This window comes from Lonchura striata, chromosome 2 (genome assembly GCF_046129695.1).
Source record: "Lonchura striata isolate bLonStr1 chromosome 2, bLonStr1.mat, whole genome shotgun sequence".
Taxonomy (NCBI): Eukaryota; Metazoa; Chordata; class Aves; order Passeriformes; family Estrildidae; genus Lonchura; species Lonchura striata.
In genome coordinates this window covers 116,439,076-116,454,516 of record NC_134604.1, presented here as the reverse complement: position 1 = coordinate 116,454,516, position 15,441 = coordinate 116,439,076, and the positions used below count along the sequence as shown (strand labels likewise).

General features: G+C 46.2%; 1 protein-coding gene across 1 annotated transcript in view; it reads right to left on the bottom strand.

Moving 5' to 3' along the window:
* ITSN1 (intersectin 1) overlaps positions 1–15,441 on the bottom strand; it is a 106,673-nt gene that overhangs the window by 28,768 nt on the left and 62,464 nt on the right. Inside the window, 7 exon segments of the mRNA XM_021538736.3 lie at positions 704–749; positions 4,274–4,440; positions 6,150–6,232; positions 7,039–7,244; positions 8,494–8,653; positions 10,025–10,269; positions 14,456–14,577. Coding sequence (XP_021394411.2) covers positions 704–749; positions 4,274–4,440; positions 6,150–6,232; positions 7,039–7,244; positions 8,494–8,653; positions 10,025–10,269; positions 14,456–14,577 — 1,029 coding nt within the window.

The following is a 15,441-nucleotide window of genomic DNA, read 5'->3' as shown; positions in this document are numbered from 1 at the left end:
AGTCACGGAATGGCCTGGGTTGGAAGGACCTCAGAGCCCACCCAGTGCCACCCCTGCCATGGCAGGGACACCTCCCACTGTCCCTGTGTCCAGCCCCAGTGTCCAACCTGGCCCTGGGCACTGCCAGGGATCCAGGGCCTGCCCACCCTGCCAGGGAGCAATTCCCAATTCCAAAATCCCATCCAGCCCTGCCCTTCCCAGCAGCAGAACTGTGTTCCCAGCCCAACAACTCCCTGGCTTTGCCCTCACCCAGCACTGACTCTGCTCTTGGTTTTTCTCTCTTTAAATCTTCCACCCTCCTGCCAGCACCTCCTGTATTTAATGAGAAATTCCTCCTCCTGTCTTCTGCTTTCACAGCTAAGAAAGCTCGAGAGGGACTTGGGGCAAGGGGGAATGGCTCCCACTGCTCTGCTGAGCAATCCAGCAGGGAGTTCACATTCACTTCTGAGCAAGCAGATTTTTATTCTCTAGCTACATGTTATTTAGTGATTGACACACTAGAATGATTAGAGGATGAATTCTTTTATTACATTTACATTATTTATTAACTGCATTTATTCCAGTTATTTTATAATGGTTTTCATCAGTGCAAACTACTCCAAGATGACCAAGAGCAAAGACTGTTTTCACAGAAAAGGTTTTGTTGCCATTGAATTGAACACTTAGGAACAGAGAGAAGGTGCTGTCATAATATTTGACTCACCAGGTTTCTTCCCTAAGCTTCCTGTTTTCCCAGCTGCTCCTGGAGCCTTGAAATGGAGAACAAGAGGCAAGTTTAGCACTCAGACTTCTTTCTCCAGTACACAAAAACGATTCACAAAGCTTCACTCAACAAACATGTGAGTCAAAAACTCACAAGAAATTCTGTTCTTACAAAAATCCTTAATATTTTAGATAGCAATAAAAACCTGGGAATAAATACCAAGCAAAAAGTGGATGATTTGTTGATGCAAAAGTGCAGACTTTTATTCCCTTTCATGGGCTGCAAATACCAAAGGAGATCCCATTTGCAATCCCAAAGGAGATCCCATTTGCAATCCCAAAGTATATCCCATTTGCAATTGCAAATCCATGTATCTACATTATGGGAATTCTGTGGAGGCGAGCTAAAACAATAGAAGTTTTCATCCCTCCAAATTGCTGGATTGGAAATATTCCTGAGCAACTCTCTGCACCCACACAGGGTGAGGTGAGGGATGAACACCTGCATCCAAAGGATTGGAAGCAAAGCCTTTGAAGAACCACAAGAAATTCAGCAAAACCTGACAGCAGTCCAGTTCCTGCCCCCTAAATAATTCCTGCAGTTTCCTCCCAGGCCACTGACAGTTTTATGTCCTGCACTAAGGAGGTCTGAGGTGGATAATAGCAACTTAAATCTAAATTGGACTGTGGCCAGGAATGTTGGGGAGCCATAAAGCTCCTCCTGCCTTCAACATTTCCACCTCCCTCAACTTCACCTTCAGGATCCTCCTCAAACTTGGAGCCAACATCAAACCACGTGAAGGCTTCCACAGAATCTTAACTCCTGTGTGGAAAAGAACAGTTTCCTCCTCCATATTCTCCCTGTCAACTGATGTTTTGAAAACCTGGGGATTCTGGCAGCAATTAAACTGAGGAGTAACTGAAGAACAGCTCAGTGGCTGAGAGAAAAGGGCCACTCAAAGCCCTGTGTTGGCTGTGAGTCACCTCTAACATGGATTAGCAGATACATCTTCAGCTTGCCTTGATGTCTCAGAGCTCCTTTCCTGTCACAGATCATTAGAGTCACACCCCACAGGAGCAGCAGATCCTCCTCTCCTCCCTGCACTGCTTTGATTGTCCCCAGATCCCCCTTCCCTGCCCCCTGTGAGCTGGGCCATGAGCAGGGACCCAGGAGAGCCCCCAGGGGAGCAGGGACAAACCCCAGTGCAGCTCTGGGGACAGGGGCAGATGGCCCTGACAGCTCCACAGAGGGGGTGAACCAAAGGAATTCCCCCTGCTCTGGAAGTGTCCTGGCAGAGGAACCACCTCTGCCTTCCTCAGCAAAGAACAAGGACCTTCAGAGAACCCCCTCCTCCCAAACATGCCCTGGTCAGCATCCACACTGTTGGATTAGAAGCACAGGGACAGACCAAACAGGCTGGGACATTGCCTGTCTGTGACACAGAGAGATGATTTTAAAACAGAAACTTCAGAACCATCAGACTGAGTCTGAATTGCCTTTGAGGATTCTCTGAATCCTCAGAAGCAGAAGGAACACATGGGAAAGTCCTACAGCACTTCAAGAAATAACTAAATTCATAAATAACACATTTAGGATGGTTCCCATTTCTGGCCCACTCAGGACAGGGAGAAGCAATTCCTACTCCTTCTGCTGAGGGAAAACACAGCAGCAAGGACAGAGCCTGTTCTGCCTCCCCTGCACACCTGAGGGCACTTTGTGACAAGGGATGAAGTCTCCTGAGCCAGCAGAGCAGAACCTGCTCTGTCAATTTAATAATCCCCAGCAAGGACTTGCCAATTGTGCTGTACAGCAGGACCCTTCAGATCCCAACTTGATCCATTCAGGGATTATTTTCTGAGCCCCTATGCAAAGTTTTATAATCACAAGTCCTGAAATTGTTGTGTTTTCCAAGACATCCCCACAGAGGGAATTCTCACCAGTGTCCAGAATAAAACCCTGTATCCACCTACCTCCCTCTAAGGAACACCTCAGAATGGGCCACTGTTCCTCTGAAGAACAAAGACTTCCCCACTTTTTTAATAAACTGAACCTTGAAGGAACAGGGAATGGCTTATTTTAGCACCCTGAGGTGAATGGGCACAAAAGAACAAATTTTAAAAATTCTTCTGCTGTGGAAACCATTGAGATTTTGAGTCATTTCTAGAAACTCTGCCCTTGCTGCTGAAAGATCACTCCTGTTTTTCTTTGGTTCTGTCAATAGTACAGAACACATGAAATTATTCCTCTTTTCAGGACATCTTCCAGCCCAGGCAGCTGTCCAAGCACAGCAGCCAGGACTCTGAAATCCTCTGCAAAAACTGGCTCTGGGAGCAGGCTGGAGAGCAAAACCCAGGTCCCCACTTGGAGGCAGATCCGTGTCCTGCAGGCACAGGAAGCTTGGCATGGACACAACATCCCAGCAGCAGGGGCTCCACCAGCTCTGTGCTCTTTCCTCCCTCTCTCATCAAGATTTGAGCTGAAGGTGGGATTTTCACCAGCACAAAGGGCAGCTTTGGGTGAAGTGCACTGAGCTGGGGCAGCCCAGCCAAGCTGAGGTGACACAAACACCAAACTGAGCTCTCTGACAAAAGGGGGCTCAGAACTGAACCTGAGCTCCAGTGCCCAGTCCCACCTCCCCAAGGACTGCAGCATTGAACATCACTAACCACAAGTTTTAACCCCGGCCCAGAGGACGTTGCTGGAATTTCTTGAGACTGAAAATTGCCTCTTGAAAGGTTTCCTACAGCTGCAGATTTCACTGCAGCTGTTACCCCGTGGCTTTTCCAGCAGCAGGAATGGCTTTAAGGAGTGACTCTGCTCAGGCTCTGTGCTGCTGTGTCTTTCACCCAGTTCTTGTGCATAACCATCCAGACCCCCCCAAATCCACTGATTTTTATTTATTTATCTTTAACCCCCCATTATTCCAGAGATATAAACCAGTATCCTTCCCATCAAGAGATCAGTTGTGTACCCAGCCCTGAATCTAAACCAATTCCTACTGGGAGATAAATTATCCTCTCAAGCCATATAAATAACAGAACATCTCGACAAAAAAACACCCCAAAAAACCCCAACAAGGATGTGTTCTGTGGAATTATTTCAAGCTAAAAAGAGATTAAAAAGAACCTCTATTATTCAGTCAAAAACTGACAAATAAATACAATAGTTAGCAAAGTTTTGGTGCAAAATTTGTTCTTGATTGCAAGAAATGATAGGGAAAAATGTAATAGACTGAAATATTACTGTGTAGATTTTTGTTGGTTTTTTTTTTTTTAATAATAGCAGTAAGATACAGCTCAGGCATTAAAAACTTACCAGGGCAATATAACAATAATGACTGTTCTGATCAGTGTCTAAAAAACTGTCAAGTGCACTACTGATGTTGGCATTATGTGCATGGATGATCCCTCAAGTTATTTATGCTATTAAATTGTAAAATGCAACTATTGTTGTTATTGCAATTGTTTTTCCTTTCCAGTCTCAGTCAATAAATCCACAATGCATTTTTATTTCCCCTACCATGCCCTGCCTTCAGCTACCACTACAACCCCAAAGAAAACATTTCTCTACCTCAGAATCTTTGAGTCTCACATAATTAGATGGGAAAACTCCTGATTTATCACCCAGCGTTCCCGTCCACCAGTCACCATCTTTCTTTGTCACCAGGATCAGGTCACCTTGTTGGAAAGTGAGGTCTCCCTGCTCCGAGCTCTCGTAGGTGTACATGGCAATGTACTCTGGAAAAGGGAAATACAGCACATGGAAAACTCCTGAGACACCCCTGAGATCCCCTGCAAAACCTCCTTCATATCAGGGCTAGGCAGAAGGCAAATTTATTATTTATTACTCACAGAAACATCAATATCTAATGAATAAAGTTGTATCTATCAGAACTGAATAGGATCTATCAAAAGGCTGCCTCAGGGTGGGGGAGTTTGTATATCATTTGCCATTTTAATTAAAATGTACATAAATAATTTATTTAGATATAAAACATTTTTCCCAGTGATTTCTGGGTTGTGCTGATGAGTGTGATTTTCAGAGTTTGGGATGCAAAGTGCACACACCTTAAAAATCACCTTCTGCACATGAGCTTTTCTGCAACCCTCTCGACAGAAGATGTTAAATCCCTGCTTTATTGTTTCTCAAAACCACAGCTTTTTTGAAGTGTTTAAAGAAAAGTTGTGTTCCTTTTTAATACAAACACAACACCTGAGATATCCCACCTGGACAAGACTCTTCATGCCCACAATTCCTCCTCCTCAAACCAGGAAAAAAATACCAGGAAAACCAGAACAAGGTGATCTTGAAGGTCCCTTCTGACCCAAAGCAGCTGGGATTCTATGGAATAACTACAGAGCAGAGCAGCTGTACTTTGAAATAAACTTTTCTCTGCTGCTCCCTCCTTTTAGTTTCTGTGGTGCTCAGGCCAGACACAAATGAAATGCTAATGTCCCTAAAAGTGTACCTGGAATTGCAGTTCGAAACTTCAGGTGTTCTGTAGGGACCAGACACAGATGTTCACCTGTAACCTACATTTAGATTAATAGCTCTCCTGTGCCTGTGATTTAATTAACAAACCTCTGAGCTGCCTCTGCACTGCAGGGGATTAAGAGTGAAGGCAGCTCAGGTGGGGATATTCCCCTTCAGCTGAAGGGTGGCTACAGCCAGGAATTCCCCTTTGAAAACCCTTCAGAAAAATATCTGAATTGAGTCTGTGCCCCAGGCCCCACCTTTAAAATGGAGCTGGCCATAAAGATCCCAGTATTCCCTAAGTGACTGGGATCCATTAAAAGCTCTAATGAAACTCTGGGAACCAGCTTTGGGGGAAATGAAAATATTTACCAATTCCCAACACCATGGACACATGGACACAGGTGCTTATTTGGTCCTCTGAGAAAACCAATTCTGGATCAGAAAATGTCACCAAAATAAAGGCAAAAAAAAGAGAAATATTGGAAAAAGTACAAACTACAAAATATATTTTAATATCGTTTATATTTTGTACTTTTTCAATATTTCTACTGGATATTTTCACATCTTTAGTAGTTTGTACTTTTTTCACTATTTCTACTGGATATTTTCACATCTTTAGTAGTTTGTACTTTTTTCACTATTTCTACTGGATATTTTCACATCTTTTGTAGTTTGTACTTTTTTCACTATTTCTACTGGATATTTTCATGTCTTTTGTAGCTTATACTTTTCCCAATATTTCTATTGGATATGCTCATTATTTTTGTGATATGTGAAATTATTCCTTCTCTATACACAACATAGAAAAACCGTTACACTAATAATAATAATTCTGAATTATTCTAGAGGCAAACTGATTAGCTCTTGGATTTTACCACCACTTGAAGAGCACAATCTGATTGCTGATTTTGGCAAAAAGCAGAGTTCTTGTGTTCAATTCAGAGTAAGAGGCTGCCAGGCCAGGACTCACCTTCCCCTGACACCGCTGCCTTGGCTGCTGGGGATGCTACCCTTTTCAGACTAGCAGGACTTTCTGAGGAACCAGAATCCATGCTTTAGAAGAAAATAATGGTTATTTAAGAAATTCAATCTCTTCAGAAAAATTACTGTTATATTTCAAATATAAAATGCAAGCCCAAGCAACACCCTGGGTTTTAAAAGAAGAGACAGTAAATGTGCAAAAAAACCAAAAAGCTTTGAATCCAGTGATCTGCCATGGTCACATTTAAGCAACTGCCCTAAATACAGAACTTTGTGCATCTCCTTTTTCCTCAGGGAAAAAAAAAATCTGAAATCATTCCCATTTATATTCCTAATGCTAATGTTGCCTTCAAAATACAAAAAATGAGATTTTAGATGTTTAATCCTCCAAGAATAATGAGAAGTGATTTAGATTTGAGGACTACCTTTTAAATTTGAGCAGAGAGGAGCTCTGACTTACACAGCTGTACTTCAGAAAGTCCAATATGCTCATTTTTCAGTTGCAAGTCACATAAAATTAAGAAGGTTAATTAATCTTTTGTTGGTGAGGCAAGACCCAAGGAGAACTGAGGTCAGTATTCTTATTCTTTTATTCTTATTGAGGTCAGTCTTCTTATTTCTTAAATTCTTATTTTCTTATTCTTATTGAGGTCAGTCTTATTATTTCTTAAATTCTTATTTTCTTATAATTAATTATTTTCTTGATTTCTCAATTAAGAAATTGAAAAATTCTTGAATGTTCAGGATTGGAAGTCAAAACCCTCCAGATAAAAACAAGGTCCCTTTTACAGGGTAAAACTTTAAAATTCAATGGTGCAGCTCCTGCTATTTCCTTTTACCAGCACAGAAGTGAAGGACAGGAAAAGCAAACAAAATACCTCGTGGACTTCCTAATGGGGCCTGAGATGAGCTTGACATAGGATTTGGGGAACCAGCCCTTCTGGCCCTGCACCTCCCCAAACCACCACATGTCCTGCTGCTCCAGCACGGTGATCACGTCGTTCTTGTTGAAGTTCAGGTGGTTGTCTTTCTTTGCTCTCCAAGGATACAGAGCCTGTGCCTGAAGCCCCTCCACTTTTTCACCCTTCAGAAAGAAAAACAGGGGTCAGCCATGCTCCACCTGCAGCAAGAAAGCTGCTTAAGGAATTATATCCTCAGGCTGCTTAGACAGCAACAAATAGAGACTCTCTCAGCTAAAGCATCAGTTAAACTTCCAAAGTAATTCTAGAAATGTTGACAGTCCTCCTGCATTTCTGCCTGTTAACACATCATGAATGCAAAGCAGGATTAAATTAATTACTTTTATTTAAGATACACATGTAATAAACCCTTGTGAAGCTGCTTTGGCAGGACTCCTAGTCCATTTTATGGAAAAATGATGCTTTGCTGCATTTTATTCATTCCAAATTGCAATTTCTTTTTGCTCTGAGATAAATGTTTAGCACTTCCCAGAACACATGAGCTCCCAAGAACAGTTTGTTGTTCCACTGAGGAAAAGGAAATGCCTGAAGAGAGGGAAGGAATTCAGCTGGGGAGCTTTGCCATTGCTATTCCACTTAACCCACTTGGGAGTGAAGGTTCTCGGGGGAGTGAAGAAAGCCCCAAGGAAGTGACCCAATCCCACACCACCAAAATCTAAAAAAGCCACCCCAGACCAGCAAACCAGAAACTGCTTTGTGTTAAATCCTGCCCCAGATATTGCCAATGGATCAAAGATCCACAGCATGGCCTGGGTTGGGAAGGGACCTCAGAGCCCACCCAGTGCCACCCCTGCCATGGCAGGGACACCTCCCACTGTGCCAGGCTGCTCCAGCCCCAGTGTCCAACCTGGCCTTGGGCACTGCCAGGGATCCAGGGGAATCTGGGAATTCCATCCCAGCCCTGCCCACCCTGCCAGGGAACAATTCCCAATTCCCAATCTCCCACCCAGCCCTGCCCTCTGGCAGTGGGAGCCATTCCCTGTGTGCTGTCCCTCCATCCCTGGAAATTGTCTCTCTCCAGCTTTCCTGGGGCTCCTCCAGGCCCTGCCAGGCCACCCTGAGCTCAGCCCAAAGCTTCTCCTGTGCAGGTGAACAATCCCAGCTGTGCCAGCCTTTCCTGCCAGCAGAGCTGCTCCATCCCTCTGCTCATCCTGGAGCCTCCTCTGGGCTCTCTGCAGCAGCTCCAGCTCCTCCCGGGCTGGGACAGCTCTGCAGGTGGACCCTCCCTGCCACCCCTCCTGGAGGTGCTCACTATGTCACGTCAGGTGAGTGTTTCAATGCACAGGCAAGGTTCACACTGCTCTCCAAGCCTTTGTGCTGGCTCAGAGCAGGTGGGAGAGGCCAGGAGCTCACCTGGCCCAGCACGGGGGACGGGGACGAGCCGGTGACAGTGGCGGGGGTGAAGGCCGAGCGCTGCCGGAGCTGCCCTGCGCTGGGCACCGTCAGCGAGGGCTGAGCTGCCCAGGCATCCCAGTTATCACTCTCTGCCTTCTCACTGCTGTTTGCTGGCCACCTAGAAAGAAACAGAAAAGAACAATGTGATTCCTACTGGTTTTAACAGTAAAAAACAAACAAAAAAAAATCACACAGAACCAATATTTCAACATTCCACATGAATTTCTTTTCCACGAGTATCCAGCACCTTAACTCCAGGTGCAGCAGTATAACTAAACACTGGTTAACCACTTCAAGAACTTCACCTTCAAAGGCAACCCCCAAACTGAGCTCCTTGTCCTTGCCACTGAAGGACAGGGTTCTATCTCAATTCTTAGCTGTGTCCCCACAAACAGAAGTTCAAGCAGTGCAAGCTGAATTACGCACAGTGGAAAGAGAAATAAAAACAACTCATCATTATTTCCAAAACTGTTTGAAACCTTCCCCCTGCACATCACTGACCTCTCAAATCCCTTTTTTTTTAGACACAGAATCATGGAATGGTTTGGACCTTTAAAGCCCACCCTGTGCCACCCCTGCCATGGCAGGTCCCAGGCTGCTCCAGCCCCAGTGTCCAGCCTGGCCTTGGCACTGCCAGGGATCCAGGGGCAGCCCTAGCTGTGTCAGGGCCTCCCACTGAGATATCAGTTTATAAATATGGATTTCATGGTCAAAGGAGAAGGAATTGCAGTTGATAAGTTCCCAGTGTATTAAGACACCCAGGGATGGGCATGTGCTCCAATTCCATTAGTTTTGCTAATGCTCTGATCAGGAATTAAAGCACCTTTTCATGTCATCACTGCCATGAGCATATGATACCTAACAATAAGCAAGTTGGAAGCATTCAATAAGGCTTGGTGCAAACTAATGTAGGAGAAAGGGATTTAGGAGGTGGCAGTATCTGAAGGGGCTCCAGGAGAGATGGAGAGGGATTGTTCATTAGGAAGAGGAGTGGCAGGGCAAGAGGGAATGGGTTCCCACTGAAAGAGGAAATTTTAGTGGCAGATGAAGATGGAATTGTTCCCTGGCAGGGTGGGCAGGGCTGGGATGAAATTCCCAGAGCAGCTGGGGCTGCCCTGGATCCCTGGCAGTGCCCAAGGCCAGGCTGGACACTGGGGCTGGAGCAGCCTGGGGCAGTGGGAGGTGTCCCTGCCATGGCAGGGGTGGCACTGGGTGGGATTTGAGGTCCCTCCCAGCCCAAACAAGCCTTGGATTCTGTGATTCCAAGGAAATGAACACCTTGGGATTTGGGTGTCTCCTGTTTGTGCTGTGCCCAGGCAGGTGTGATGGGAGCAACTCCAGGTCCCACAGGGCTGCAACTTGAACAAATTCCTACAGAAAACATCTTCCACTTCCCAGGAGATGTTTTTAGTTTGCACCCTGGCTGCGTGCTCAGTGCCAGCTCCAAAGGACCCCACACCCTGAAGGGCTGAGCAGCACCCAGACCTACGTGGAGCTGAAGTCTGCCCAGTTGTTGGCTGCTGCAGGAGCCTCTGGAGGGGCAGGGGCTGCCGGGGGGGTGGAGGTTTCCTGCACAGACACTTTGGGAGCAGCAGAGGGCTCGGCCACGGGCTTGGCAGAGGCTGGAACTTCACTGTCCGGAATCTTCTCTGCATAGTTTGCAGGGAACCATCCAGTTTTCCCCTTCAGTTCTCCACCAAGCCACCCTGGCTCTCCAGTCTGGCTTTCATCCACCTGCAGACACAGGAAGTCAGAGAGTTAACAAACATGTCCAGCAAATGGGAATTTTACTGAAAACAACCCAGATCTCCTCTACAGTAATGAACTTTTTGCAACGCAAGAGGGCCTGACAATTGTTTTTTCCTTTTCTTTCCATACTGAAATGACTGAACCATGGAATGGTTTGGGTCAGGTCAAACCTGTCCTGCTCCACCCCCTGCCATGGCAGGGACACCTCCCACTGTCCCAGCTGCTCCAGCCCCAGTGTCCAACCTGGCCTTGGGCACTGCCAGGGATCCAGGGAAATCTGAGAATTCCATCCCAGCCTCTGCCCACCCTGCCAGGGAACAATTCCCAATTCCCAATCTCCCACCCAGCCCTGCCCTCTGGCAGTGGGAGCCATTCCCTGGCTCCTGTCCCTCCATCCCTGGAAATTGTCTCTCTCCAGCTTTCCTGGGGCTCCTCCAGGCCCTGCCAGGCCACCCTGAGCTCAGCCCAAAGCTTCTCCTGTGCAGGTGAACAATCCCAGCTGTGCCAGCCTTTCCTGCCAGCAGAGCTGCTCCATCCCTCTGCTCATCCTGGAGCCTCCTCTGGGCTCTCTGCAGCAGCTCCAGCTCCTCCCGGGCTGGGGCAGCTCTGCAGGTGGGCTCTCACCTGAGGGGCACAGAGGCACAATCCCAATCCCAATCCCTTTCCCGACCCCAGCTGGGGGCTCAGCCCAGGGCAGGGATGGATCTCTGGGCTCCTCAGAGGAGCTGCTGCCAGTTTCCTTTCTCTCAGGCCATTTGCTGACTCTGTGCCTCCCCCTGGAAGTTCCATCCACCTTTCCCCTCCCAGTGCAAACCCATCCCTCATTCCTGCTGGTTTTGGGTCCCCTCCTGTCTCTCAGCCCCTGGCAGCCCGAGGCAATCCCAGAAATGAAGGCACTTTGTGCTTGACCAGTTCCATGTGCTTTCCCTGCAGTGCAGAGCAAAATTTCCACTGCAGCAGAGATGGGAAAGCAGCAGGACGGGAGAGGGAAGGGCACAGCTGAGGGGGGAGCTGGGAAAAAAGGATTAAAGCACCCAGGGGCTGAATAATCCACACAGGGATCAGTCACCCCAGCCGGACTCACTGCAATCACCACACAGAGGAAACAAACAGCACTGCAAAGGCAAATCTGAGTTGTGGAGATGTTCTAAAAAGTGCATCTCTGAGGTGAGCCACAGGCTCTCAGAAACCACCAGGATTCTTCAGGCATAAGGAAAAACAAACAACCACAAGGTTTTAGACCCATGCAATTAATGGCTCTTCAGGAGGGGATCTGAAGCTGCAATAATTCTAAAACTGCCTGTGAGGATACAGATCTCTGTTTATTCAACCAATTAAGTTCTCTATGCACACTCATGAAAAGGCACTTTGAAGGATAATTTAAACTTCGTAATTCATTTCAGCTCTGGTTTCTTCTTCATCTAAAATACAAGCCACATCTGGTTTTGCATTATCATACTGAAATTTTAAATCAGTTCATTTAAATCTTTTAAAGCTAGTTTGTTTCAATTTCCTTTAATTTTTACAGCCACCATCCACAAGCCCCAACAACAATCCCAGATTATTTCTTCCAAAATACAACCAGACTTTAAATGAACACCTGAATAGTGAATTAGTGTGGGGGAGGTTGTTTTTATTTATTCAGCTGTACTTTAGAGCCACAGCTGATAACTCCTTAGTTCTGTGGATCACAAAGAAGATTGACTCCAACTCCAACAATCAATAACTAAGAAAACTGATGAGAAACTGTCATTAGAATCCATTGTGGATTTTTCAGGAAGAATATCTATTCCCACACAAAAGCTTGGTTGAGCTATAGCCAAGATTAAAATCAGTCTCAACTTACAGTGGAAGAAATTTAAAGTACATTGAAAGGATAAGAGAATTAAAAAGCCAGAGTAATTGTGAAGCCCTCCCAGACTGGCAAAGCCTTTTCCTTCCTGGATAAATCCTCCTCCTCCCTGGTTCCCTCAGCCAGGGCTCGGGTTGGTGTTACACTCTTGGAAAGAACATTCCCAGGCTCTGGAAAAGGCCCAGCTCCAGTGACAGAATGAGCGCTGCAACCCCATTCCAGGCAGGATCCCAGGCAGGATCCCAGTCTAGGATCAGATCCCAACCCCAGATCCCAGGATCCAGGAATTCCAGCCCAGGATCAGATCCCAACCCAGGAATTCCAGCCCAGGTTCAGATCCCAGTGCTGGATCCCAGGATTCAGGAATTGCAGCCCAGGAATTCCAGCCCAGGATCAGATCCCAGCTCAGGATCAGATCCCAACCCAGGGATTCCAACCCAGGATCAGATCCCAATGCTGGATCCCAGGATCCAGGAATTCCAACCCAGGGATTCCAGCCCAGGATCAGATCCCAACCCAGGAATTCCAGCCCAGAATCCCATTCCAGGAATCCCACACAGGGCTCTGGTGGCACCTCCTGCCCGCTGCCTGCCAGGACCTCTGGCCCAAAAGGGGTCAGGATTTGAGTTCCAGCATGGGGAAGCTCCACTGGTGTGAGGACAGATATCCAAGGAGCAGGGGTTTGGTGGCACAGGAAGCTCCCAGCTGGAATTCAACTCCACTGCAGCTGCACTGCTGCCACCAGGCAGCCTCACCTGAACACTGAGCTTGCAAATTGCTCTTTTCCAAGGAAAGGCACCCCTGGCACCTTTGGAAGCACAGGACAAACACGGGAGGGCCGGGGAAGGAGATGAAGGCAGCACCAAAAGCAAACCCTGGTGCAGGGTGCCTGAAGCACTTTTGAGAAGGAGCTGGGCTGGGTTTATTTGAGCCAAGGAAGTGCAGGAGAACCAGCTCAGGTGGGTCAGTGAGGAGCTCCCTGGCAGCACTTACCCACTCCCTTCTCACCTCCAGGGGAAGCAGGGATGCAAAGCAAGGCATGGTTACAGCACAGCTCACACTGCCCACAGCAGCCCTTCTGCAGGCTAGCAGAGCCCCCAGGAACCTGCTGGGATTATGGCCAAAATCACTCAAAAAAAGGCAACAGAGAGGAGTTACCTTGCTGGGGCTGAGGGGGTTAAAACTGAGTCCATAAACAACAGATAACAAGACTCAGATGGCTTCAAATTCTCTATTTAAAATATATGGAGTGCTCTTTAGAATCATATATTTTGGTGGGAAATGTTATTTCCCTGCAAATGTCTCTTCTAAAATTATTTCAGTGCTCTTTAGGATTGCGTATTTTGGGAAAAATGTTATTTCCCTGCACATCTCTACTGCAAACTGATTTCACTGCTCCTTGGAATCCCACATTTGAGGGAAAATGTTATTTTCCCTGCAAGAACAGGGATAAATATGTGCAGAACTGCCTAGAACCACATGTTTTGAGGAAAAATGTTATTTCCTCTGCAAATCTCTGTTTAAAAATGTATTAAATGCTTCTTAAAATCACAACTTTAAGGAAAATTGATATTTTTCCAGTAAGTCTGCCTGACAGTGATCACTCTTGCCCCCAGAATGACCTGTAAATCCAGGCCACCCTCTATTTCCCAGGAAAACAAGGCATCCCAGCATTTCCCAGCAGCCTCCAGTCTCCTCTCCCACACCATTTCCTGCAGCTTTACAATCTGTTGTGTCCTCAGCAGTGATGCCAAGCCAGGATTCACTTTGCATTTTCCAGAAGCCCATTCCAAGGCCACAAACACCCAATAAATAAAAAGCCAAACCAACCCCAAAAGGTTCAATTTCCCAGAACAGGTTTTTTAAAAAGCCAATAATTACAATTTATAGGATGCCACAAAGTGTATTTGTACAAAATCCACCATTGCTAAACAGAGCTAAAATGTAAAAGCTCTTATAATCAATTTTATTGGGTAGAACACTGTTGAGAATACATTTCTCCAGTGAACAATATTTAAGTATTCCCCCATGAATTTTCATTCTGCATGTTAAGAACATATTAATGATTAATTAGTATTAACATCCACTTAATCCCTGCAGCCATTAACCAGGGAATTAAAACTTAGAGAGACAAAAGCAAACCTTGCTCCAGAGTTCGACACAACCCACTGAGCACATCCCAGAAAAACTGGAAATTATTCTCTACCAACACACCTGCAACCAGATTTTTGGGATTTGATGTTCCTTTCTTGCCATATAAAATGGAACCATAGCAGAAGCTGAAGGCTTTTCCCAGGGAACATCCCAATCCCTGCTTACCATGACGATGTCTCCAGGCTGGATGGTGATCTCGTCGTGGCTTCTGGATTCAAAAGGATACAGAGCTCTGTAATACACTATTTTTACATCCTCCTGAGCAGAAATGGTTAGAGGAGCTTTCTCTGAGCAAAGGAAACACACAGATACAGAGAGAAGAAATCAAACCACCTGGTTTTTAAACTCTTGGAAAATGGGGTGGAAATGGAGACAAGAGTCACCAAACCTGGCAGGGTCTGCAGAACAACTTTATCCCTTTTTTACACAAGGGAGATAGAAAAATTGATTGTCTAAATACTTTTTTTTTTATTATTTTCTCCTCTAAACAACAAGGAAAATCACAGAAACACAGAATGACCTGGGATGGAGGGACTCTAAATCCCAGCCAGTGCCACCCCTGCCATGGCAGGGACACCTCCCACTGTCCCAGGCTGCTCCAGCCCCAGTGTCCAACCTGCCCTGGGCACTGCCAGGGATCCAGGGGCAGCCACAGCTGCTCTGGGCAGGATTTAGTTATTTGCAATGCTTTGGACAAGTATTTAAACCAGTTTTACATTCCCAAACAGTTCTCCTGTGTATCAAAGCACTTAAGAGGGAAGCAGGATTCCCAATAGAGGCAAAAATCAGGATACAGTGCACAGAAAAAGCTCTCAGCTGAAAGTGAATGTGCGGAGAGCAAAAAGGGGGATTAAATATTAGATTTCAGGTCATTGGTCCAGTGAACAAAGGAAAGCAGGAAAGGAAAAGGGTGACTAAACAACATATTGTTCCTACTCCAAAAAATCCCAAGGCATGTATCCCAGACCAAAATAAGGATGACAGAAATAGTTTTGACATCTTGCATCCAGCCCCTTGCAGCTGAGATCCCACTTCCCCTGCCCTGCAGTCTTAGAGCTGTGCCGCCCCTCTGCTGCACACCAGCCTTTGGGGAAGAACAGTGATGCCTAACAGAACCAGTTTTGGAGCCTGGAACTCAATCCATGCATTAT